The 27,367-nt window shown below is 45.5% G+C and overlaps 2 protein-coding genes across 3 annotated transcripts in view; one reads left to right on the forward strand and one right to left on the reverse strand.

Annotated features, from left to right (window-relative positions):
- CTNNA1 (catenin alpha 1) overlaps positions 1–27,367 on the forward strand; it is a 117,125-nt gene that overhangs the window by 40,935 nt on the left and 48,823 nt on the right. The gene's annotated exons all lie outside the window — the stretch shown is intronic.
- On the reverse strand, positions 1,565–27,332 carry LRRTM2 (leucine rich repeat transmembrane neuronal 2). 2 transcript variants are annotated; one of them, XM_038149809.1, is made up of 2 exons: positions 19,615–27,332; positions 1,565–19,279 (listed from the first exon to the last, which is right to left on the reverse strand). In XM_038149809.1, the coding sequence occupies exons 1-2, from the start codon at positions 19,616–19,618 to the stop codon at positions 17,730–17,732; spliced, it is 1,554 nt and encodes a 517-aa protein (XP_038005737.1). In that variant the 5' UTR covers positions 19,619–27,332; the 3' UTR covers positions 1,565–17,729. The 2 variants fall into 2 exon arrangements, with proteins under 2 accessions (XP_038005737.1, XP_038005738.1); XM_038149810.1 differs by having other exon boundaries at positions 1,565–18,851; positions 19,615–27,329.

Genomic DNA, 27,367 nt, shown 5'->3' on the forward strand with positions numbered 1-27,367 from the left:
CACTGTGTTCTGGTAACCTCTGTCTGCCAAGAAACAAGGCTTTTGCCATTCATTGGGTGCTCCACTGCTGCCATATGTGGCCAGAAAAAAAAAAAATTGCTTCTCAGCTCAGAATCTCTTAAATATGCCCGAGGTGCTGTCAGCTGTGGTTTGATAAATATGATAACGTGAATTGACATTATCAGTTACTTTCTGAAACCTGCGGAGTGATCTGGGGAAATGAAGCCTGCTGCTTCTCTGGGGGGAAAAGGCTCTGAAAACAGAAGGTTCTTGGTTTAGGATCAGTTCAGCTCGTAGGAGTGGTGTCTTGAGAGTGAAGTCTGTGAGGCACAGGAAGTGTGGGTGACATGGGAGTGTGTGGGGGAGTGACTGGACAGAGATGAGGAGCATCTTGGGGATGCGGGTGCATCAGTCCTGAGTGCCGTGACTGCTCCAGAGCATCCATCCTTCTAGCTTGCCTTTCATCTGCTGGGCTTTAGGAAATTTGTTTTGACCTTGTATTTAAAGGATGTATTCCTTAAAAAAAAAAAAAAAAAACCAAAAAAACAAAACAAACCATAAAGTACTTTTTTGTTGCCTTTGATTGATTGAATTTTGAAGTAAGGTTCCCACCTGCAAGTGTGGCTGGCAGCTTCTTTAATATGAGGACAGGTGAAGATTTGGCCATGAGGCTGCACACAGAGGCTGTTTGGGGGAGTTGGAACACTGACTATCCTGAACTATTCAAGAATTCAAATAATCCTGATACTATTAAATTTCTTTTCATGTTGTCTTGATATATGAATATAGTTGCATAATTTCTCCCCAGATTAAAATACATACAGAGACATTAAGGAATGCTGGAGATATTTTAGCAATTTCTTTGAGACACCAATCTCATTATGTGCTTGAGACTTTAGCTATTTTTTAGTTTATTTTCTTATATTACCTGCAGCATTGGTATATGATGCTTTAAAAAGCATCCATTTGCTGAGTAGGAAGATAACCCTGGGACTTGTTTGTAGCACACACATTTTGTCCTGTATCTGTATGTTGGAAGTTGATGGATGTTTTTCCTTTCAGGCTTCCCAGCAGATGAATTGCAGCTGTGACTGTCAGTGCTGTCCAAGTCAGATCCCTCCACGTGCATGCTGTCCCCATGGTTTTTAACCCAATACTCTGCACTGCTTTTAAGTATGCATTATTTTTATTCAAGTTCTCTTGACTAAACCCCAGAATTAATGCAATTAATTCTGCTTGCTTAGAGGCTGTGCAACTGGCTGCCTGATACTGCCCAGGTGGCTTCTGCATCTGTGGCTTCAGTCTCATTTCCCCCTTTTCAAAGGGTTTGTGTGTGTATCTCCCTCCCCCTCAGCCTCCTGGATTGTGTATGGAGGAATGTGGGATGTGGGGCTGGCTTCCTCTTCCCTACTGTGCCTTTGAACCTCTCCTTTGAGGACTCTTTATTGAGTCATTTTGGGGGAAGAAGGTGACTGGAGAGCTCTGATGTCAAGTACAAAATAAGACTGCAGCCATATCACTTGATACTGTTCCCCTTAAATGCCAAATTGTGAATTTCCTTAGAGGCAGAATGAGTTTTTTGGGCATCTCTCCAGGAGTCAAAGAATCCAAATTCTAGAGGTCACTGGACTGAAAAAAGCCAAGAAAACAAAAAGTTAATGCAGAAATAACTGAAGAGAAAGAAGTTGAAAGCCCTTGTGCCTGGGCAGGTGACCCCTTTGGAGCTAATGGCCTACAAGATGTTCCTTCCTGCAGGGCCCTTTCATTGGGGAAGGCAACTTCACCCGGCCATGAAGTTGATGTTCCTTTGAGGGTGGGTTTGCATGTGTGGCTCTCTGGTAGCCACAGGCGAGGTGGGCTCCTCCCCATCCCAGTCAATCACAGCTGTGCTCACCCCAGGGGCTGCTCCCATGTGTGCAGGTGCTCAGGGACCTGCAGAGTGAGGAGAGCCTGTCAGGAATGTGTGTGGAAAGAAAAAGGTGGTAATCATGCAAATCTGCCTGTCCTGTACACCCCCCACAATGCTCTCATGAAGGCATTTTCACAGAGAATGTAGAATGCCTTTTTGGTGGCAGATGCTGAATTCTCCAAACTTCCTCTAAATTTTTATCTGTGGTCAGTTTTACAGTGCTGTGGAAACCTGTTTCTGTCATGCCCCCAAGTTATGGGTATCCTCAACTGGACTTGAGGAACTCTTTTTGTAACAGCAGGACTACCTCAAGTACACAGGGCACTTGTATCCCCTGGGAGTATTCCTGGTGTTATTTCCAGTGGATTGATTATTTTATGCATTGTGTGAACTTGCTCTATGACTTTGATTCTATTACCCACTCCTGGAGCAGTGCCTGTGTGCAGGGAAGGGTGCTTTCAGTGCTAGACTGCAGAGAAGTGTAGATTCAGTAACAACTTATTTCTTGGTGTAAAACTGAATTTACCAGCTGGGTTTTTCAGATTACTGTCAGCTTAAGTACCTTCAATCTCCCACTTTTTCAGTGCCAGTTTTTGCAGTTCTGTGTATTCATTCTGTTCATTTTTAATACCTGTTACTTTATCATCTATTTCATGCTAATTCAAATTGTGTATCTAATGATCTCTTTAGAAGTGGAAGCTGATACAATAAAAGTGTGAAATGTCTCGGCATCCCATAGCACTCTGCTTTGTTTTCCTTTTCTTTCCTGGATGCTGAGGTGATGCTGCCTTTCCCCTGCACCTCAGATGTGCTGAGTGTTCCTAAATGGCTTATTTCCTTTGACATTCATTTTCTTTTGAAGGAGGACAGCCACTTCGTATGTGTCAGGCTTGTACTGGAATTCTAAATACTTTAATGCATTCTTATTATCTGCAAGGGTGGCTGGCTAATTAGTTAGCTCAGTAAATAATAGCTTGGTGCTGCCTCTGTGAGAAATGAAGGTATGCACACCATGTTTCTAGGCTTTTCAGTCCCCCACGGTGCCCGGGGAGTCACTGGCTCTGGGTGAATGGAGGTGATGGGGATGAGGTTGGCTTGGTCTGAGTGCCCTCCGTGGGATCTCCCTCCTGGGCAGCCAGGGCTGCTTCTGAGCCCTTTTGGCTTCTTAGGGACTTCACCTGACTCCACAGATGCTGACCCTGCAGAGCTGCCCCAGCCCTGGGCCCAGCACAGGCAGGAGCTGGAGCTGCTGCAGCCAGGCCAGAGGAGGCTCCAGGATGAGGCCAGGTTGAACACTGGGGCTTGGGTCTGGGACAGTGGAAGGTGTCCCTGCCATGGGAGGTGAAATGAGGTGATCTTTAAGGTCCCTTCCGTCCCAGACCATTCTGTGATGGAGAGGAGATTCTGCTGCTTTTGCTGCTGCCAAGGCTTGAGGTTCTTGACAATTAGTCACTTTTCCTGCTGTTCCTGGTTTCTAATGCCTATTGCTTCCTGTCAAAGGCAACTTCATACCTACGTTTTCTGTTGGTGTATTGCAGGTTAAGGCTGCTCAATCCCCCACCCTACAGGAAACACTTTTAAATCTGTTGCAAATTAAACCTGTTTATATTTCTAATAATGAAAAAAGGATACATTAATTCTAACTTTGAATGTCTTGTGACCGTATTGGTAGGATTGCTTTATTAACTGTTTCTCCAAGCTGTCTTGCCAGGAGTTAGGTGGCTTTATTCCCAGATTTATAATGCATTCTCTTCCTCTTGGAAAGGACATATGCTGCCTTGGCTCACTCCTTTTAATTTGAGTTTTGCAGGGGTCTGTGTTGTCCCAATTTTAGTTCTATTTCTAAAGCCTCTTGCACACATGTAAAATTTGATAAAAACTACAATATCTCAAGGCTTTTACAATTACTGCAGGTGTAAACTTCAGCCTACTTTTCATGCTTCTGGATATATCTATTAATTCATGCAATCTGCAAAGGAAAAACTTGAGATATTCCTTAGATAAGGTTGCTAATTAACATAAAAAAGAAAAACCAAGCCTGTAAAAAAGCAGCTCCAGCAGTAGATCACTCACCAGCCCCAGCAGCTCTCTGGTGGCCCCTGCTAGAAGTGGCTTGTCCCCCTGATCTGGTATTCTGAGACATTCCCCCATCCATCCTGCTTCTCCCATCTAACCAGGCATACTGGAAGTGAGATGAATTGACCTGTAGACAAGCTTAACCAGTCGTCACTCAGCAAAATCCCTCGGGAGGAAACAGCTGGAAGCGTTGACAAAATATTGGGCAGCCCCCCTTGAGCTCCTGGTTGTCACTCACAGCAGCCTGTGTCAGATCTCACCTGGCTGCCCTTGGCTGGGGGAATCTAGCATTATTTTGATCTGGGTGCTGCGTGAAGGTTTAAACTCTAGGTTTGAAACTGAGCTTTTATCAGCAGTTGTGATCCCTTCAGGGCCTGTGGGGGCTGTTGTGACGTGGTGCTGTCCTGCTCCTTTTCCAGCACAGCTTTTGTGCTCCTGTCTGGGCTGGGGAGCAGCTGGGGGCTGTGGTCCAGGAGAAGGAGCAGCCTGGTTGGGAGTGCTGGAGTCCTAAGCCCTGGCAGCTCACAGCAGGGAGGGGTAGGAGCACGGAATTGCAAACTGCAGGAGTAGGATGCCGAGCAACCCCTATACATCTGGAGCTGGGTGAGATAGAGACATGACTCCTCTGCCTCTGTGACATGGAGGCAGGAACTGCCCTGGTGTGGAGTGGGGGGTGACTCTGAGATGGGCTCAGGGAGTCAGAGCACGCTGTTAATAACCCCAAAGTATGGGACTCCATCCCTGTGTGGGCCGTTCCCTTGGGAGTTTGATCCTTGTGGTCCCCTTCCAGCTCAGGATATTCTGTGACCTGAGCATGCTGCTGGAAGGGGGGCCTGCCACTCTGCACCAGGGCAGTCAGAGCCTGCAGCTGCCTCTGAGCTCAGCTAACACCTGCAGGGTAACAAGAAATAGAAACCTGAGCCATCTTGCAAAGGGTTTCAGGTACTATTGCTTGGTTAATGCTGGGTCTGGTCTGGCTTGTAGAGCCCCAGGATCATGATGTGATAGAAGCTGGGGAAACTCGATTCCATGAAAAATCAGGTTTAGCATGTGATGTATTCCCAATTCGGGTTTTCTTTTGCGCTTTTAGGGAAAAGATGTATGTTGTTACACGATGACTTTCTTGGCACCCTGGCACTTTCCTACCATTACTGATCTTAAAAATAGATATTTTTGCTTCAGTGTTAGAAATGTGCTGCAGAGGTGTAGAACCTTCGTGCTATATATCATAAAACATATGCTATTAATATCCTGTGTATCATAAAACATATGCTATTAACTTGCTAGATATAAGAATAAGCCTTAAGAGAACACTGGTAGATAGACCTGTTACCTAGAAGTGGTATAAAAGTAGTACAAAATGTTTGAGAATCTGTTGTTTTTCAGACCTGACAAATGCCTCTCTTCATCCCTTCCCTTCTTCCTCCACACCACAGGTGCAAATAATAGTAAAAAAAATTCCTTTTTCTGTTGCAATAATGGTTTTTCCCGTCAAGAATTAATACATTGATAGCACTAGACAGTAACTTTAAAGGTTTGATTTCACCATCACTTAAAAGAAGACTTACAGGATCATAGAATATGCTGGTTTGGAAGAACCCACAAGGATTTCAGCCCAGACACCCCAGCAATTCCCCCTGGGCATCCCTGGCAGCGCTGTCCAAAGGCTCCTGGAGCTCGGACAGCCTCGGGGCCGTGCCCATTCCCTGGGGAGCCTGGGCAGTGTCCAGCACCCTCTGGGGGAAGAACCTCTCCCTGAGATCCAGCCTGAGCCTGAAGTCCAAAAAGCTCACATCGGGTGGCTTTTCTTGATCAACCAGGTGGGATCCCCTGTTGCAGAAGGAAATCAGGTTTGACAAGCAGGACTTTCCCTCCTGTAGCTGTGCTGGTTGTGGCTGATGCCTGATGTGAAAAACACCTCCCAGAATAAGCTCCATAACTTTATCCAGCACTGAAGTGAGACTGACAGGCCTGTGGTTTCCGGGGTCCTCCTCCTTGCCCTTCTTGAAAATCAGAGCAATGTTCCCCAGCTTCCAGTCAGCTGGGACCTCTCCAGATTCCCAACACCACTCAAAAATCATCAAGGGAGGCTTTGTGATGATATCAGCAGCTCTTTGAGGATTCTTGGATGAATCCCATCAGGCCCCCATAGGTTTGTAGGGATTCAGCTGGAGCAGCAGATCCTGCACGATTTCAGGGTCACCTGGGAGCTGATCATTGTCACAGTCATGGTCCTCCAGCTCAGGGCACTGGGACCCCCTTGGTCCATGATCCATGTTGAAGACAGAGGCAAAGAATGCATTAAATCTGCCTTTCCCTGTCCCTGTCTGTGAGGTGATCATCCTCATCCTGGAACACACTGAAGTCATTTTTACACTGCCTTTTGCCAGTAATACCTTTGTAAATTGTTATTATTCCCCAGTTCTGGCAGCTCCAGCTGAGCTTTGTCTGCCTACAGTGGGGGGAGCAGCATCTCTGTGTTCTTCCCACGTCAGTGTTCTCACTGGGCACACTCCTTCCTTTTTAGCCTCATTTCCAGCCTGGCCTTGGACAGGGCTTCCAAGGCTGGGGCAGCTACATTTGCTTGTTCTTAGGATTCGAATTCTTACAAACCAGTCCCAGTGTTTTTAGCTGCTCCCAGTTTTGCCCTTGAGTGGGAATTCCAGACTGATTACAGGGATTAGGAATTGTTTTTAGCCCGGAGCAGTCCTGAAGCTTTTGGTCAGTGCCATTAAAGTTAAAAGATGCTGTGAAGTGTGGAGAAGACCCATGTGCTCTCCTGATTTTTCTTTTTCATTAGGGAACAGACTGCAAGACTGAAGTTGCAAATTATAGCTCTCCTGTGAGAAAATAAGACTTTTGGAGGGTTTTTTTTATATTTGTGAAGCGACTGGAAGTATGTTACTAACTTGAAATATTTGGTTTGAAGACAGTAGTTTTTCATAACAGAGGTAAAGCAGGCCTCTCTTGATTATAACTGCATTACATAAAAAGAAGTAACCAAAACACTTGTTAGAGTGGAAATCAGCCTGTGTACTTGCCTCAATAGAAATTATTTTAATAATCACAAAAAAGTCCTATTTTCTGCTCAGAAGGAATGTGGGTTTGATTTTTTTTCCTGGCTCAGCTCACTAAAACCTGTTCATGTTCTTTATCATATTTTTCACCTTGTGCTTATGAACAATCTGGATCAAGTATGTGGACTTGTCATTTAATCCTAGTCCTGTCAGTAGTTAAAAACACTTCTCTTGCATAAGCAAATGTAGCAAACAGGATGGAGTAATTATAAAAAACCCCTTTAGAATTCCTTCCATGAGTAAACTTTCGACTTTTAAATATTTTTTGATTCATATCGGTTAGTTCCCCAGGATCACTGATTGCATGTATTTCATAATGTGACACAGGCAATCCACCTGAAATGTCTCTATTTTATATATATTTCATTACCTGCATGTGTGTGCATAATTAATGCTTTAGAGGGATAGGGTGGTTAGGTTGTTTTGTTATTTGCATAAGCTCATATTTTTGGAGTGGTCTCCTGGTATTTTCCTACTTCCCATGGGTGCCTGATGGCCAGGCAGGATGGGACTGGCTTTTGTTGTTGACTGTGCAAGCACAACCTGAGGTTGGGGTACTGGCAGTGAGCTGCTTCCTATAATGGAGCTATGTTTGCATGAACAATTGAAATTGCTTTCTGAAGCTGATGATCACTTATTAATTTGCCTGATGATGGCTACTGGTTTTGAATAAATGGACAGTAAAAGTATGTGTCAGAAAGTTCCTCTCTTGATGATGCAGCTTTATTGGGGCATATTCAAATGATGGAGTACCCACTAAGAAGAAAGAAGCAGTCTGCAGCTGGGTGGCATCAGCTCATTTGAATGTGGCATAAACCTTTTTCATGTGTGTCTGGACGTTCTCCTGGCACCCTTTGTCAAGTTAATTGTTGTCCATAGACAGCTCTAGGTATGAAGGGACAATATCCCTGGGATTTATCTGCTGGGTGCAGTGGAGTCAGCCTCTTCTTTGTCTGTGTTTCCATTTGTCCCTGTGTTTGAAGGTGTGCTGTCAGACAGGAGGGGCTAGGGAAGGTGTGGAGCACTCATGGCCCACAGCTCCAGCTCCAGCAGTGATCCCACTGCTGTGCCAGCACTGTGTGCTCAGGAGCTGCTGCTGCTGGACTGGGCTCTGCTGGGAGGGGACAGCTCTGCAGCAGGGGGTCAAGGGCTTGGAATTCATTCCAGAAACACCTGTTGGGTGTGGAACAAAGCAATGGTTTTATCCAAGATTCAAATTTGTCAACAAATATTTACACTGCTGACTAATCCCAAACTTGGCGTGGAAGAGGCACTGCAGTTTGTTCGGCAGCTCCCAGCACTGAGGGTATTCTGAGTGGTCTGTAAATAACTGGAATTCCTTAGTCCTGATGCCGTTGTGTTGTTACAAAGGGAGCTCTCTGGGTGTTTGCTGAGTTTAACTGTGGGTGGTATTGTAGCTGGTCTAGAGACTTGCTCTGGCAGGGACTACGGACTCACTGGCAGGGAGGAATGCCTGGCAAGAGCTCATTGCACGTGAGACATTGAGGCTGATGCTTTGTAGATTCAGTAAAGCGTTCTCCTGGTTTGGCATACCCAGGACAAGGGTGAACAGACAACTCCTGAAAGTTCAGTAGAGGGTGAACAGGCGTCTCCTAGAAGTCACCAGAGACTCTGGGAACTTGTCAGAAGTATCTCATTTTTGTTCTGTTAAGGAGTGTAGTGTCATGTTAAAGATGCAGTACCTGCCAAAGCTCACTGGGTTGGTTTGTTTATTTTGGTTTCATTTTCATTTGGTTTTGGTTTTTTGTCCTGGTTAATCCCAATCAGATGTCTAACTTTAGCCTTTTTGGAAGTTTCTGGATGCCAACTGCAGGCAGAAAGCATCAGAAGATACAGCTCCCTCACTTCCGAGCTCCACAGCTGCCGTGCTGCTAATGGATGTCCCAGAACTAAGCTGGTCATCCACAGACAAGAATATAAACTAGAGATGTCTTTCTCTGCCTGCCTGCCCTGTGGCTGTGGAATTCTTGAAGGCCCGGACCCTGCAGATGCACCCTTGCTGCCCAGAGAGCTTCCAGCTGTCATTAGGAGCTCCCCAGCTTGGCTGCCGGTGCTCTTGTCAGCCTTGCAGTGGCCTGCTGCTCCCCTGGGTGCTGAGCTCAGTGTTTGTCCTACCTGGAAGCAATTCCATCTATTTCCAGCTATTTCCATCTTCAGGACTATCTGGGAAAGCTTGGGGAGGAGTTCTTTAACCTTTAAATTTTTCAGGCAGAATTTCAAGCAGCTGTTGCTGTTTGTGTGGGGATGTTGTGCTTCAGGGCTGGATGGGATCAATAAGTAGTTCCAGGTCTTTACTGGAGCATGTTGTCTTCTCCCGAGGACAGCAGAGATGGTGCTTTAATATCTTTTGCTCTTTAAGTCAGAGCTGTGTGCTTAGACCTGGGGGCTTGCAGCATGGCCCTGCTGGGTGGTTTTCCCAACTTGGGGGTTTGTTCCTCACTCACACCTTTGATAGGTGTGTGCTGAGGATGTTCAGTGCACGACCCCCCTCTTCAGCAGCTGGGCTGCCTGGACAGCTGAAATTTGCCTTCCTCAAAGCAGAGGTTGTTAGCAAAGCTGCTGAGAGTGGCTGCAGTGCAGGGAATATGTTTTTCCCCCATTTAAGTGCTGCATGGTGCCTTCAGTGATGGAACTGCCCTTGTAGCCTTGTGTCCCTCTCCCTTTCCCATGTTCTCACTCCTCAGCAGACTGTGGTGTTGTTAGCTTTACTAAGAGCTCTATTAATTTTACAGGTTTGTTCTCTAAAAGAATTCAAACTTAAAGTGGTGTTAGGGTTGAAGCAATCCATTTGAGGGCAGAAATTGATAGCTAACACCAGCTAACAGCACATGGCTTTAGAGGCAGAGGTTCTGGATATGTGATGGATTATTCAAGAGTTAGTAGGAAAAGAGCAAATGCTTCCTAATAGGAACAGTTGCTGTAGGGTTGAGCTGGATTCCACATCAACACACTACTCAATATTTTTAGCTCTTTGCAAACATATAAGTAAACCTACTTATTGCAGCAAGATTTTCTGAATATTTTGTACACTTCATAAAGGATATTTCAAGTATTTAGTGGCTATGCAGTTAAGAGGTATCTTGGAAAGACCTTTCTGCTTGAAATGCATTTCCTGTATCTAATGCTGTCTTTAATCTCATGTGGTCTCACAAAACCCGTTCTACCTATTAAATATGCAGTAAAGCTGTTCTGTTTGGTAGAACATTGTATGTTTAAACAGCAGAAGTCCTCACTGCTTCTGTATTTTAAAATTAAAAATTCAGCTGCAACACTACTTCAGATTCAGAGCCATTGGAATGGATTTTTTAGATTTATTCTCCTGATTACAATACAGAAAATTAATTGCTTTTGACTGTAAAGAATTATGACTCATTCATTATTTAAGAACCTTCTTGATGGATGAACCTTTTCCACTTACTCCAAGACTTCTCGTGAAATATGGCTGGTTTTTTTAACTGGTGCAAAGTATGATGCACCTCTGTCAGTGGCTGCACTGCCCGCGCTGTCGGGTAGGGAGGGGTGGAAGGAAAACCAGCACCTCCTCTGTGTCCAGTTTGCTTGAGTGTTCAGTGTACAAGGAGGAGAGTCTGCTGGGGATAACAGGGAAGTTACTTCCGTGGCATCTAAAAGAAATACCTTGGTTTTATAAAAGAAAGATTGATTACTTCATTTAAACATCAATACCCTTTCATTTCGCTTGTGTGTGCATACCGCAAGTGTTTGTGTTACATACTGGGGAGAAGAAATTGGGTTTGACTCAAGGGATGTTTCCCTCTGGTCTTGGTTCAGCTTCTTGCTCCTGGTTTTTATGCCTAAATGATTTTTGCATGTGTTTAACTTTTGTCCTTTTAGAAAACTTAGAAGAAAAAGTCAAATTATAGACCTTGTGGATTAAAACCAGCTGAAGAGCTGAAATCAGGGTTTGGTTACTTGTTAGCCCAGAATAGTTTGCTCAATGCCCTTGGCAGCCAAACCTCTGGAGCTGTGCATCACAGAGACAAACACGGGATTGTGCGAATGAGACACTTGTCATTTTTTTGTTTTATAGAATCACAGAATGGTTTGAGTGAGAAGGGACCTTTAAAATCATCCTAGTCCAGCCCCCTGCAATAAGTAGCTTCAAGTAGATCAGGTCACCCACAGCCCTGTCCATCTTGGCCTGGAATGTTTCCACGGAAGAGGCATCCCCCACCTCTCTGGGTAACTTGTCACAGGGCTTCACTACCCTCACTGTAAAAAAATTTCTCACAAAATAAGACCCAGAGCATGTGAATCCTATGTCAAATATGGCAAATAGAGCTTTACTTCATTATAATAAAATTTCCTAAAATCTTCATGGTAATGAAATTGTTGATTAGGTAACAATGATTTTGTAAAGCTTTTCCTTAAGAACAGATTACAGAAAATACTGCAATCAGGGTTTTGTGGTGGGTGAACACTCTCACTAAATCCTGTCCCTTAGCTGGACATTCACTGCAGGAGGGAGCCAGCGTTTCCCAGTGCTGCAGTTTTCAGTTCATTTGTGCAATCCACTCCAGTCAAATTCTTGAATCTCAATTTTTTTGCAGTTGTCTTAACAGAGCCTACATTTAAAAGTAAGTTGCTAGTGATGTTGACATTTCTTTGTTCCTAATTGGATTTAAAAGTTTTGCATAATGTATTCAGAATACTGTTTTTTCTCTGAGGTTTGTTACCTTTACTTGTGAGAACAACTGGATTTGTAGTTGAGAGATGATTTTGCTTGTAAAATTAGTCTCTGAGAGTTTAAGAAAATAGATATATCGTGTGCTGCTTTGAAGTATTAGAAGGATTTGAGAGGCAGTTTGCCAACTGACATTTAAAACCCTTGAGAACTTGTTCCAGCCAAACCTTTTGATAAAAAAGTAAATGCAGCTACGGCTTAGTTACTAAAATGATTTTAGCTGGTGGTTCGGTGCATGTAATCATCTTGGAACATCCTGAAACTTTTGTTCAGTTCTCTATCATGGCTTTTGGGCTGTATCTGTGAGCTTGTCACTTCTCAAACCCAGAAATCCTTCCTGTGATAGAGGCACAGTGGCTCTGAATGTGAGTTCAATGTGGCTGTGTTGGCTGTGGTAGCTCATGTAAAGAACACTTCCTTTACCAGGAGTGGTTTTGGGACCCTTCCTGGAGGGCTGTGACTCCTGATGGGATGTCTCACTGTGTGACACCTCTGAACCTTATGGGCTGTTTGTCCTTGCCACGCTGCTGGCAGGGTGTTCCCATTGGAAATGCCAGCTCCTGGCTGGCACAGTGACCTGGGGATCCAGGAAACACACAGGGGCAAAGCCAGGTTGGGCCAGGCCTGTGCTGATCCTGATGCAGCTATTCAAGGGCTGGGAGTTTGGATTTGGTTTGATTTTCATTCAGTTTTTGTTAGTCAGGAGACACTTGGTTTGGGAAGAGCCCCTGCAACCTTGCTCACTGTGGTACAGCAGAATGTTATATTTTGCTCACTGTGGTACAACAGAAGGGGCTGGATTTGCTGTGACTCTGGCAAATGGCCCAAACCTGACTCTTCTGCTTGGGACAGTGGGTGCAGACTGCTTTTAACATACCATGAAAGACTGAGCTTTTGGCACCTCTGCTTGAAAAGGGAGGAAGAAAGAGGCAAATTCAGTTTTACAGTATACACAATTTTAATAACAAAATGCTTCTGTACACTGCACTTGTTTTCCTCCATTACTCACACCCCCTCCCACCAGAAGTTGGCTCTTGAACCATAATTTAAACACAATGCATCTAGGACTCTCTGTAATCTTGGGTTGCTAAGCAGGTAGAATAGTTCACTTACTAGTGTTTTCATTAGTAAAAAGAAAAATGGGGTGGCTTTTGTTTGGCTTTTTACAAAGGAGTGGTTGGGAGATGGCAGGCATAGCTTCTTGGTGTTTACACAGGGGTGTTCAACGCTGTTTCACCTCATCTGAGGCTGACTATACCCCTCAAAGCTTCTGGTATCTGGTACCTTTCCCTAGACGCCTCTCACAAGGCAGATTTTTACACAAGATGTGAAATGCTGAGTTTCCAGCTGATTCTGAAATTATCTCTAAGCATCCTGCTAACGTGGTGCCTTAAAAAGCAAAGCCGAGCACCAATTTTAGCATCTGGGACATTTGCAGTGGAGGAAGGTGTGGGGAGGGAGGAGCTGCTGCCTTTGGTTTCTGTTGTTTCCTTGCTTGTTCCTTGGGGGGGGGGGGAAGAAATACTGTATCCCCCTCTGAACTTTCTGAACTTGTCTAATTTTTATGGAAAACTTCATAAGAAAGATGAAATTCAGCTCCTGGGTAAGTTTCATAGGTCTGAACAGATGGATTTTGATAGCTACACAGATCACAAAATTAAATCAACTTTATTTCCATTAAAGTAGTACAGAAATTATCTTAGACACATTAAAAATAAGCGTGTAGTGCAGATTTCTGGTTTAAAGCCACGGGATGTTTCTGATTTTACAAGGTAGCAATAGGCCCCTGTCTTGTAAGGGGGTAATGGGACAGAAGCTCAGATTTGCATGTGGCTGATCACTGAAAAATCGGATCATTGCTGCTTGGGGGAGAAACAAACAAAATCAAACACCGATGAAGCAGCATTCATTATGTTTCCATCTGATAGGGAATGGGAGCTCAGTGCAGAGGACTACTTCAGCTGAAGACTGAACACTCACCCATTTCACCCTTCATCGAGTCATTTTTACTTGTATGCATTTAAACAATGATCTAATGCAGAGAGACTAACTGGGAGCATTAATTCAGCCTGTTCCAGGAGAATGACTCAAAACCCTAACTTGTGCTGCTGGGTTTCCATTTCACTGACATGAGGGTGAGGAGCAGGGGAAGCTGCCTGGATATCAACTACGATGGAGGTCTTTGGATGGGATGAGAACCTCAAGGGCAGTACAAGAAATTCTGTTTCTAAAAGACCCAAAGACCTCTGAGGTTGTGCCTGGAGGTGTAGAAGCACCTGTAAGCGGTGTAGGATCTGTACAAACTGAGGCTGTGCAGCAGAGATGGTGTTTGGGGAGAGCAGGTTAACAAGCTCCTGTCATCAGCCAGTGCTCGTACTGAAATACGATTAATTTAAACCAAATCATTGTGGTTCTTGTTCCATCAACAAAATAAATCAGGGACTGCTGAGTAGCACAATTATTCCAATCCCCTCCTTGCCTGGAAGAGTCACAAGCAAATGGAAGACAGTAACTTTAAAATAAAAAAATATTAACAGCCTCTGGCTGTGTCCTTGTGCAGAACGATGGCTCTGCCTGGTGCTCGCTGTCCCTCTGCAGGGAATTCAAGTTGACTTCACTGCTGCTGTTTGACATTCTGCGAGTTTTATGATACCTGTTACCCTAAATGTAATGTTTGCTGAATTGCTTTGCTTATGCCTGGAACCTGGCAACAAATGGGCTTGGAAATAACACGTAAACCACAGCATTTGGGAGACTGGCTGTGGAGTAGAGGAGGAATGGAAGCAGTGCTGGGCTGTGCCTGCTGGCCTCCTGCTCTGCTGTCTGCAGGCCAAGCACCTCAGGACCAGTGGAAACTTGGGTGCCTGGGTGGGTGTGCTTGGACAGGCACTAGAACAGTGCTTTAATGCTTGGAAAATCACCATGAGTGGCAGGGATGGAGAAGAGGGTTAAATGCAGCATTGCTGGAGGATCTGTCTTTGCTTTTCCTGGGTGGAATTAAAAGCTCATAAAGATGGAGTGTGACAGAGCTGGGCTGTTGGGAAAGCACCTTCTCTGGAGGAACCTCAGCTCCTTATCAAGCAGCCACTTCTTGTTCCTGTGTGGAAGACTGAGGTGGTACCCCTTGAACTGTCTGACAGCCAGGGTTTCTGGGATTGCTTCCTGCAGACACAGCTGAGGCTGTCAGAGTTCAGTGGTGACATCTGACTGGGGATGGCAGCACAGCCAGATTATTTGGTTGCCCAAATAATTAACAAGCTCAGTGATGACTTTGTGCTGGTACCCTGCAGCTGTAGGTGGAAGTCATCCCCAAGTGTCTCCTCCCCAGGCTCCTAGAGCTGGCCTGTGCCAACCACTGCAGGGTAAGGGACAGTGATGCCCACTCAGTGCTCACTCACCTGCTCCTAGAGCAGCATCCTGGACCTTGGGAGAGCTGTGAGAACTTAGTTATGGGAAGGACCAAAGCAAATCTTCCTACAGTAGCTAAATACCCCTGGGGACCAATATGGGTTTGTATTTCTCAGCTTAGCTCTGGCCTGCTGCCTCACATGGGATTTAATCATCCAGAATATCTGCTCTTTGTCCACCTACCCCACAGGATTTTTTGTAGTCGGTTAAAAGCAGTGATTAATTTCCCAGAACAGGTGTAAATGGACTCATCTTAGTATTAACAGTAACAAGAGTTCAAAGATATCTCTATGGAAATCCATTAGGCTTCACTGGATCATCTCTTCCATTAAAGTACAGAGTCAGGGGAAGTAAACAAAATACTGGTTTTATATTAAGGGCACTGTATGTAAAAGTAAAATGATGTGAATTAATATCTTCAAAACCAGCAATTGAAAAACCTTTATGTAAAATCTTATGAGAAGTTACTTATCTTGCTATAATTGCTTTGGACGAATTCATCTCACAAGAAAACATCAAACTGTTGTATAATTGCATCCTAAATACCTGACTAAGTGGTAATACAGAGAGAAAAGCAGAGTGAAATAGCAAACGGATTTTTGTGCAGTGGTTTTTCTGTTTAAAAAGTTTGCAGGATAGTTTAGTACATCACAATTAGCATACTGTAATTATGGATTTGGTCAAAGTATGGCAACACTGTGAGGAAATTCATTTCTTCATCGGGGTGTGCTGGTAATTGTTTAACACTGCAGCATTGGATACAACACATTTTTAGTTATACATACATGTATATATATATATATAAAATAATTCTCCATCCTTCTGAATCTTTTAGCTTTGGTTAGAATGTTTGAGCAGTTGACTTAAAAATAATGTAATCCTTTGCAGACCCCCCACCCTCCCACCCTTGTGGCATCTGAGTACCACCGTCACTGCATAGATCTGCAAATATTTACATAGAATTCCATAATAGAGTATAAATAGCAATATGGTACTTCTGGCTAAAGAAACCAAATTACCCCTTAGAATGAGGTGTATGTGTATATATATTTATATATGATTTTTAAAAAAGTCATACTAGTTTAGATTCTGTCCCATATCGAGTAAGAAACAAAACATTTTTCAGTGAACTACTCTATAAACTAATCATTTTCTCCTAACTTATCAGAAGGGGTCTTTTTTTATCTTGAATTTTGGAAGAGGAGGACAAGTGAGAGCTTATATTACAGGGGCTAATTCTGTCTCCAGAGAAACCAGTGGAGTTAGTGCATGAAAATAGCTTCCCAGCCAGAGGAAGCCTCAGCTGGGGGGGGGCAGCAGGGGGACAAAGAGAGGCTTCTTCCTTCCTTCCTTTCTTCCTTCCCTCTTCTCCTTAACCTTGCTGTTGATATTTGCTTTTAATTAAGAGAACCTTGCATTAAGAGTATTTACACATGAAAAGGTGCTGAAATGCTGTTTGTTCATCATCATTAAGTAATTAGCCTGAATTCATGAAAAGCATCATCAAGTGAAACCAGGGAGCCGAGGACTGAATGTACTTAATATTTCCAATGATCCCAGCGTGCTGAGCCTCCCTAAAGAGGCTGCAGTGCCAGTCTGGGGACACACGGAGGGCTGTCCTGCTCCTGGAGGGGTGTGTGCCCATCCTGCTTGGGACTGTATGTGTGTGTGCCCATCCTGCCTGGGGCCAAGTGCCCATCTGTGTGTGCCCATCCTGCCTGGAGCTCTGTGTGTGCCTGTCCTGCCCATCCTCCTCTTGTGTGTGTGTGCCCATCCTGCTTGTGTGTGTGTGTGTGCGTGTGCCCATCCTGCCGGGGGCTGTGTGCCCGTGTGTGTGTGTGTGTGTGCCTGGGTGAGCTGCTCCTTCCTGTGCCTGCTGTCCCTTTCAGCAAGCTGAGCCATGAACATGCACAGAGCAAAACTATTTCAGATAAATTCACCCCAATGCACTGAAATTCCCACGTGGACCTTTGTTGCTCTTTTTTTTTTTTTTTCCTTTTGTTTTCCCTCCCTTCTCTTACTGGAGCGAAATGCTCAGAGGAGGAAAATCTTCCTCCTGGGCTGCCCTTAAAGTGCCCGGAGCCAGGTGCAGTGTTTGGGATCCTCCAGCTGCAGTGGAACAAACAGAGCACACGTCCCCCACAGATCCCTGCACAGATATCCAGTCTCCTTCCCCTAAGACTGTTTGCAGTAGAAAAAGTAGAATATGGAGACTCAGGTATAAATGTTTACACACAGTCATATAATTACATAACATGAAACATTTTACGTAGTTTGAGGTGAGCATCTCTTTAGACTTTTAAACATTAGGAGTGCAAGTTGAATGTAATCATTGCTTCTTTAACACTGAAAATATTATGGATTTATTTTTTAAAAAACTTAAAAATACTGCACCACTCCATAAACAATGTTTCCATTAAGTAGCTTGGAAAATTAGGCTTTATGTCAACATTTGTAAAAATTAGACTCTCATGTAGGTCCCTACAATTTTAAAGTAGGTTACTTATCTGATTTACTTTGTGATGGGTTGTAGGTATTATACTTCACATTCTTTATAGGGCAGCTGCTGGCACTTGCACTGTCCATAGCCATTGATGATGATGAAGGGTCCTTCGTGGGTGGGTTCATACTCGTTATAGGGTCCTTGGTCTGACATATTGGTCATATGCAGCCGCGTTTGGGATCGGAGCTGCCTGTGGTTTTGAATCATTGAGCACTGCCTAATTCTTCTTAGTGTGGGAGGGCAGCACTTCCTGGAGATGAACACTATAAAAATGATAAAAAAGAAAGAAAACAGTAAAGCCATTGTTCCCGTAATTACCCTCTGAGTGAAGATGGCATTGTTTGGCTCAGGGAACTGTTCTTCAGTGGTAACGACCATGCCTGCCGTAGTTGGAATCTCTTTGTCTCCGACATGGAAATGAGAAGAGCTTATTCTTTTCGTGTACTCGGTAGTTGGAGCTGTGTACGATGTCGTAGCCACAGGGGTAACCACAGTTGATAAATTCCAGCAAAGCTGAAAACCATACACTGCATCCAGAATATCCTCTCCCTGGGTGTGGTCGGGGCTGTGGCAGAGGATGGAGTGCTCCCACCGACCTTGGAAGCCACTCAACCATGTGGCCAAAGCGCAGATCTTTGGGCTGCATTCCCACAGATTGCCAGAGAGGCCCACGGTGGTCAGGGATGTCAGAGAGCTCAGGATCTTGGAATCCAGAGTGGTGAGCTTGTTGTTATCCATGAGGAGGGTTTTAAGGTTAGGCATAGTTTCAAAGACGGTGAGGTCGATGGCTTTGATTTCGTTTCCAGTCAAATCGAGCTTTGCTAAGGTGCCCCAGGTCCACTCCATCCCACATGTCAAGTTGCTAATTTTGTTCCACTGCAAGAAGAGCGTGTGCAGGCTGCTCAGCCGGAGGAAGTGAGCAAAATTAATCTTTGTCAGCTGGTTGTGCTCTAGGTGAAGCTCCCTCAGCTTGATTAATCCCGCAAATCCATTGCGAGCCAAACTTCGCAAGCGGTTTGTGCTCAAATCCAGGAATTCCAGGCTACGACAGTCCCAGAACAGGCGGACCGGGATGGTCCGCAGGGAGTTGGATCGCAAGTGCAAGGTCTGTAGCTTGCGAAGGCCGTAGAAGAGCTCGGGGTGCAGAGAGGATAACTGATTAAAAGAGAGGTCCAAATTCTGCAGGTTAAGCAGCTGGCTAAAAGTTGTGTTTGGCAAATGAAAGATTTTGTTGGAACTTAAGACTAATTCCTTAAGTTTATACAGTCCTTGAAAAGAATCTTCTCTGACTGTTGCAATTTGATTATGATCTAAGTGAAGCCAAGTAAGTTGACTGAAGCTTGCAAATTGATCCCTTTCAAGTTCAGAAATATAATTGTGCCTCAGTGACAAACCTAGCGAGCCCTTTTCAGTGGTGTTTGGCACTGAGTGAAACCCCTGAGAGTCACAGTAAAAGAGCAGCTTCTCACAGCGACATTTTGGTGGACAAGCCATGCCCAAGGCAGGCAGCATTTTTAAAACCATACTCATTGCATATAGTGCTGCCAGCATACGAGCCCCTAATGGCCACTTGAAATGTAAGCCTGCAGAATATAATTTAGGAAAACAACAAGATAGGATAGCCTTATCAGTACACTTGGAATATCACAGTGGAAGATTTCACTGCAGATAACATTGCCATGCATTTCCAACAAGCTAATTCTAAATGCAAGAAACAACTTACTACTAGAAACCGAATACTTGTACATTACACTTAGGAGGAGGCTTTATCTCGATTACAGAGGGTTACAGTGGCGCTATCGGAAAACATTTTTTTCATAAGGTTCAGTGCAGAGCAATCAGCTTTAGCATCTTAACTGCTCCTTTAAAGCAGAGCTGTCATTCGTTATACAAGGAACAGAGAAACGCAAGAACTTACCCATTCTTTTGAGTACATTGGAGGGTGCATTCAGTCGTAGTTTGAGACTCAACGCCGTGAGTCTGTGAAAGGCTCTAATGTAAGACAGCCTTGAATAATTGACTGGGTTTAGTGTCCTTTGATATTAGTGCAAAATCCACGATGCTCTCTTGGAATATTCCTTTTGAAATTGCTGCCTTGATCTCCTCTGACAGGTCTGCAATTTTTAAATCTTAATACAAGTTTTCATCCTCCGTGGCTGCTCAGCTGGTTAATTGAAGCTCACGTTTTCCTTTTCTGCAGCTGTGGCTTCTTTTAGTCCTAACTTGTTGATGGCAGATGGGTGGCTTATTGCTGAGAGAAGCTCCTGTAGTAGCATGAGTGCATTTACTGAAAAGCTTTTCAGGGAAGCGGTACAAGAATGGATTTGCTTATGCGCTGCGACCACACAGGGCTCTATATAGGCTGACGTCACCTGGTGACGTTCCTTTTGTTTGGGTTTTCCAGAAGCTTTGCTGTTTTAAAGCATTGTGCTGCATGCTGTGATCATGTTAAGGACCACTGATAGAGGGGGGAAAAATCCAGCGGCAGGAGTCCTTCGTCCCCAGGACAGAAGGAGCAGGAGGGACTCGCAGCTCCCTGCTCCCCCACATCTGCGCCGGCTCTGCTCAGCTGGGGTTAAAAGCAGCGCAGAGCCGCGGATGGAAGTGCCTGAGTGCTGCCTGCTCCCACTTTTCTGCTAAATCTCTCTGCATGAAAGGAACTTTTAGATGCAAAATGCGCAGAGTTTGAATAGAGGATGCTGGTCAGCACCGGCTTTCATGGAGGTGAGAGGGATTGGGCAGCTCAGAGCTCTGTGTGACAGCTGTGGGCAACTGTGGTCCCTGCAGAAGTGCAGAGAGCACTGCTGGAGCTGGAGCACGAGTGTCAGGAAGTACAGCACAGGAGCAGGGCACAGGAGCAAGTGCTTCAAGCCAAGAGAAATTTCTGGAAAAAGCAAAACTTGCCTTAGGGCACAGAAAAATTTAATTGGAATCCAGCTTGACAGTGTGTGGTTATGAAACTAGAAAATCTATTTTCTCCTCCCAAACGGTGGCTTTTATACTTGCTTTTTCCTGGGCACTGGAGTGCAGGGTGGAAATTGTGAGATTGGCATTTCCAGTCGGGGCTCAGAGCAGTGCGAGGGCTTCCTTGTGGTCACACGCAATGTCCTGCTGTTGTGTGTCCCCTCAGAGAGGGAGGACACATCTCCAGGAGCCCCTGGTTGCAGGGTGGGTCTGTAACAGTTATCCTGTGGTTTAGGGCTGCAGAGCTGTGTCCCTGCCGAGCTGTGTGTGCTCTCCAGCCCTGCTGGGCTCTGTCTGGAGCAAGCACACACAGCCAGGAGGAGGACAGTGGGCTCTCTTAGAGCTGTTTGCTTGCTTTAAAGGTTCATTGCCCCATTATTCAGAGCATCCTCTCTTCTGGGACAGCTGGTCCTGAAAGGCAAATGACCAGGTTCAATTGACATTTTTATATGATTTTAGGATGCATGTGCAGGTAAAGCCTTGGAGCCACTGCTCTGGTCATAGCTTGATGTGGGTGCAGCAGGGGGATGCTGGTTTCCTGCCCCAGGCAATTTGGATAAGCTTTTTTTAAATTTTCTCCTTGAGATATAAAGCAATAATGTAGAGGAGGCACTTGAAAATGTTTGCTGTGTAGCAGCGAGGCATCACCTCTAACCTCCAAGATCTTCAATGAGCTGAGAATAACAAATTTCCCATGATGATGGAGCAAGATGAATTGTGTCAAAAGAAGGGTTTAAAATAAAATGACTGTTTACCTTTGTTATTAAGTGTTGATTCCTTGCTTTGGTTCCTTGGAGGTCCTTGTTTAAAGCAAGACCTGCTGTTCTCTGCCTGCTTCTCCCTTGGCTGTCCTGTGGTGGAATGGCAACACTGCCTCTGGTGCTTCATTTCTGGGATGGGCAGACTCAAGGGGAGCACTGAGTGGAAAGTAAAGGAATGGAGAACATGAATGCACAAGAATAAAATCTCAAAAAACTCAAAAAAAGTTAAAGGAAAACAAACCCTACCCTGAGCCCATCAGAAAAGTAACATTCTTTAATGATTAAGCAAATTAGGAAATGTTAGATAAATTTCTTAAATTGCTCTGCCATAGTCAATCTTTTCACATTTGCTCCAGTGTGAAAGAAATCCATGCAAAGAAATTGCATAAACTTATTTAAAGAGATTCTTCTTGTTTAATGTTCAGGGTACAAAGAGCTCAGGCTCAGCTCCAGCTGTCTGATGGAACCCCAGCTCTGCAGCACCTGCACAGGGTTCTTGGAGTGGCTCTGTGCAGCACCCTGATCCAAGGTGTTGGTTTTAATTCTAATAATATTTCAATATGTTACCATAACATTTAACAACAGCATTCCAAAGGGTATAATTTGAGGTCAACTGTCAGCTCTTTTCCTCTTACCAGGAGACTGAAATTAGGTATCGTTGGAAACATTTTGCTTTTTTGCATCAATATCTCCTGGTAGGTTCCTCCCACGTTAAGACTGTGTAATTTGGCACAGAGTTAAGAGTTAATGTTCAAACACGGTGAATTGCTCCTTTTCTGAAGCTCTCCATTCTTTGGCCCTTAACCAAACAAGGGCTACTTAGCACCTTGCCAGCGAGTTTCCTGTTTAGGAAACTGTTAACGCGAACTTTATGGGTGCTTTTCTTAGCAAAACATGTTTTTATGTGCACTTGCTGTGAAATAACAGTTATTACCTCAAGTGTGCACCTCAGTCTCCAAAGTCTGGAATGCTGCAGTAACATTTATATTGTTCCTTGGGAGCTGCCTGTGGTGTCAGGGTGCAACAGACTGGGAATAAACCCCCAGAAAACTCATGCAAATGCATTTCTTCTGAGCCTGAATACTCATTGCCCAGCATGAAAAAATATGTGTGATGCCACCTGGGCACTTCTGCCACAGCAGGAACTTTATGGCAGTCTGAACCCTCATATGCAGTGTGGACAGAGAAGTTGGCAGGAATAAGCTTGCTTGGACCAGGTAACCCTTTTGAGGGCTTCTCACCTACCCCGCTCCTGAAGCAGCAGCACAACTGGTTTTCCGTGCGCTGGAAAAGCAGAATTGCACCCTGAGGCGAGCGTTGTCATTTAGTTAGGCTGACATCTTGTGGAAGCCTTTCTAGTGTTTTAAGAACAACATACAAGCTAATTTTACTGGATGGAGATGTGGGGGCTGCATGACTTTGCTGTGCTGGGGGCCTGGAGGGTGCAAGCCCTGGAGCTGCAGGTGAGACTGGAGCAGGTGGGACAGGCAGCCCGTGTGTGGCACTGCACAGCAGTCAGCTCACCCTTCTGCCTGCAGGAGTGGCCGTGGGAATTGTTGCTGGGCGTTAGCACCTCAGGGACCGTGGGAGGATTTGCTGCTTTTTGGCCAGAAGGTTGTGTTTGTGCTGTGTCACAGGGCTGTGAGGCAGGAGGTGAGCAGGGACATGTGGCTGGAGTGTCACCTTGCACACTCCGTCACTTGGATTTGCTGCCGTGGAAGCACTGAGCCCCAGGAGGGGACACACGGGACAAAGGCATGTTGGAGGTGACCCAGCAGCAGAGATGTGCCCAGGGCTTCAGGCCAGCTGTGGAGTCCTTTGGGGCAGGGCAGTGGGAGGGATGGGCATTGAAGGTTGGGTGTCCTTGTCTTCATGGGAGCAAAGGGCACGTGTGGCATAGCATGATGGCTGGCATGGTGGCTGTCACCTCCCTGTCTGGCAGCTCTCTGCACCTGGCACAGGTTGTAATTCCTCCTTGTACCAGAGTGAGTGCAGGAGCCACCCTTCCCCTCTCCGTGGTGCAGCCTGGCTGTGGGGAGGGATGTCAGGGTGGCAGTGCTGTGGCATGGCCAGCTGGGCAGGGGGACAGTGCAGGCAGCTTTATCGTCGCTCAGATTCTGAAGCGTGGACGATGCCATGCAGCCCATTTGCTGTGCTGAGCTGTGGCTGGCTGTGGGAGACTCTTTCCTGCAGCAAACCAGGGCACAGTCCTGCTTCCTGCACTTGGATGTGAAAACACTGCTGGAATTCATGTGGGTCACGCCTCAGTGCTCACATGCCTGGCCCTGAATCAGCCCTGTTCTAGCTGGAATTGCTTGGCAGCCCTGCTGTCACAGTGATGGAGGGCTGTGCATGGTTATCCTCTAGACACGGAATTAGGCTGGGTGGCAAGGCAAAACAAGTGTGGGGCAAAATGCACCCGAGCACTGATGTCTGGTGTCCCCTGGCAGCGGAGTTCAGAGGTGGCACCGTGACACACAGTGACACACCGTGACACGCTGCCTGCCCACAGGAAGGTGTGCCAAGCACTCACTTGTAACTTATTCAGCCCCCATCATTAACCAGGATGCTACCTATTGTACTGACAGCCCAGGAGTCAATTCCCAGACACCTGAAGCAGAAAGCTCTCTGCCAACCATCCTTTTTGGTGGTTGTGTGGGGGGTGGAGGTGGGACAGTGGTGGCTCTCAGCAGTGGCGTATCTGGCTTACATCTGGGTGCTGATTTGGGGAGGAGGCATGGTGAGCTCTGCAGGGATGGTGTGAGGTGGTGCTGAGCAGGAGGTACTGTCTCCCTCAATACCTCTGTGGGCTCAGCTTAACTCAAACTGATGATGAGCCTTTAAGATTAACAGCAGATGTTTGTGATATTTAGCTACAAAAACATATCTTTGGGTAGCTGGTTATAGGACATGCTCTGTTGATCCTGGTGGAATGCACTGCCACCGCCATGCTGTTGTACCTCTATAAATCAGTCAGGATTAAGATTTTAACCTCCATAGCTATAGGAAAAGCTTGGGTCTGTCTTTTGCTTGTCTGAAGTCAGATGGCACACCTACAGCGGGAAGGCTTTGTGACAGAAATGGGGATTCTGCTCCCCTCCCTGTGTGCAAATCCCCTTTCTTTGCTTTGAGCATTAAGAGTCCCCTCTGGGGATGGTGGTGTGAGCTGAGACTGTAGGGATATGACAGGGAATGCTCATGGTGCTCTGCAAGTGGGGCAGCAATGGTGGGGGAAGAGCAGAGATGTAGGGAGTGGGGGTAATGAGCAATTTTTAACATCAATTCTATTCTCTTTGATAAAGATCTGATTTAATTTAAAGTAAATTTGCACCGTGGCTAAATTTATTATCCATGATACTGGTCAGAGTTGGGATATCATACTGCAGAATGATTGACATGGTCATCATGACCCTATTAAATCTACTGAATCTATTAGCTGCTCGCTGGCTGCAGGGTTTGTGATTCCCTCAGCAGAGTTTTGTGCTGAATATCTAAAAATCCTATTAGAAATCTGAATATTTGGGCTTCACTCTTGTGAGTCCTCCTAATTCTGTGGATAGCAGGAGCTGCTCCCTGGGCTGCCTTGTGCTGCCAGGTCATTAGCTGGCTCCTCAGTGAAGGTTCACACTAGTCATGAGGACCAGTTTTTAATGGTCAGGCTAATTGGTTAGTGGAACAAATTACCCAGAAGAGCTAAACTGGCACTTGGAGCCTTTAAAACACAATTTATTAGTTGAGAGAGGGAGTCCAGCTCAAACAGGACTTTTGAACTGTAGGGGGGAACGAATGGGTAAAATTCCCTACTTGTGTGGCAGCCTGGATAAAGTGACAGTGCTGTGGTCAGGGCCGATCCTCAGCATGTTTCTGTGCCCAAAGGGTTTGTGCTGCCATGGGCTGTGCAGGTCTTCATGTGTTCCACCAGGTCTTAATGGGGTTTGTTTGGCACCACAGTGTTTATTATGCAGGAGGAAAAAAAGGTCAGGAAACTTCAGCTGGGCAAAACTTGACATTGTTGTCTCCAGGACCTTGGTTGGAATTGGCTGTGATGGTTTAAGATGTCAGTGGCAGCAGGGTGTGTGTATCCACTGAGATGTCCTGGGTCTGTCCTGCTCTGCCTCCACTCATCCCTAACAAAGGATTCCAATTAGTGACTCCATGTGCTAAAACACCAGAGCTAAATTAGTTTTATCCTGCAGCCTTCTGAAATAAATTCTGGTCATGCTCTTGACAAGCTTCTGTACTAAAACTTCTGCATGCCAGCAAGGTGGAAATAAACTGGAGCTGCCTTCCTAAAATCTAGTGGGGTTGGATTCTACAGCTCTTGCTGTGCTAGGACGTGGTGTAGTTTCGTAGGAACAGATCAGCAGTGAGAAATCAGTGCTGCTCAGGCTTTAATGCACTTTGTTGGGATGTTTTGCGTAGTTGTCCATTAGTGGAGGCCATCTCTTGGTTTTCCTCTCATCCAAAAGGCATCTGGTGCTGTGCACCAAGGCTGTAGGGTGTGAAGCCAGGGACAGCAAAGTGGAATTGATGGGTGGTATCGCCTCAAATCCCTGCTCCTGCTTCTTGTTAAAATGGTAATGTGGGAGCACCCAGGGAGAAGTAAAATGGCACTTCTCGGAACAGCTGAATGTTTGGCTTTCTGCATAATAGATGAGCATATATCTTAGATCCAAACATATTCCTGGGAAAAAAACCCAGTGTGTGGGGAGGGTGCTGTGGGTTCAGTAAAATGGTCACGTTGCCATGAGTAAACAGAGGGTGAAGCAGCTGCTGCTGCAAGTTGGTGTTTTGGAGCAGCTTGTGGCTGGGGTAGTGCATGGTGGCAGCTTCTGGGGTCACTGTCCCCCTGTCCCCCAGAGGTGCCAGCCCTGCCTGCTGCCACCAGCATGCCAGGGCAGAGCCATTGCTCAGGGAGTCTTGTCTGTCATATCCCCTGAGCAGGGCAGCAGCAAAGTGTTGGGTAAATCAGTCCATTAATCTTCACTTTATTTAGAGCCTTCAGCTTTGATTTTTGAATGTAGAGCCAAGAGGGGGCCAGTGCTAGGGCTGCTGCAGGTTTGGCAGTGTCACAACAAGCTCCTGGGTTTAGCTCCAGTCACTTTTCAGTTACCTTTTGTGATGAGAATCAAATAACTTGATCATGGCGGTGACAAATCTTCAATAATTCATTACCCTATAATGACATTACAACATCCTAACTCCCTCCCCCCCATTTTTTATTTCTGCTGTAGAGTGGACTTGATGTTTTAGATTCAAGGCTGTTCATCCAGATATTTCACACCAGCCTGTCACCTGGAGAATTGATACCTGGCATACACTCACTGCAGCACTGCTAAATGGTTTTTCTTCTCAACTGGATAATTATATTGATTGTGGCTTAGGACTTCAGAAATTGGATTGTGGTTGAATAAAGTGTGTTTTGAAACCCTAATATAAGCTATATTAAAGAGAAAAATCTCCCAGCAAAACCAGACCACCACCACTGTCTTATCTGACTCCTCATTTGTTAGAAATGAGGATATTTTTGACCCAATGTCTGATGGAAAAGGGAAGCTGCCCCTGCTGCTTGGCCCTTTGGCCTCTCTAACAACAGAGCTCAGGCGAAACGTGCAGGATCAAACCTTGGCAGCTCCCCATGGGTGGGCCTGGAGACTCACTTGAAATTTCACTCACTTTGAATTTCTTACCCTACAAATGGTTTATACGGATTTGGCTTTTGATTTTGGGCTTTTGACTGCCTGCTCAGGAGCAGTGTTGTGTGATCCCTGGGGTGGGGTGTGCAGGGAGCAATGACTGCCTTATAGGGGAGGTGGAGACTCTACTGCCCATGTGCAGAATCACTCCACAAACCTCAAAAATAGAAACAGAAGCTTACCATATACTTGAAATGAATAACAACTGGTTTAACTTTGAGACCCTGGATACCTTTTTACCTCTTTGTCT

Source organism: Motacilla alba, chromosome 13, assembly GCF_015832195.1.
Source record: "Motacilla alba alba isolate MOTALB_02 chromosome 13, Motacilla_alba_V1.0_pri, whole genome shotgun sequence".
In the NCBI taxonomy this organism is placed as follows: domain Eukaryota; kingdom Metazoa; phylum Chordata; class Aves; order Passeriformes; family Motacillidae; genus Motacilla; species Motacilla alba.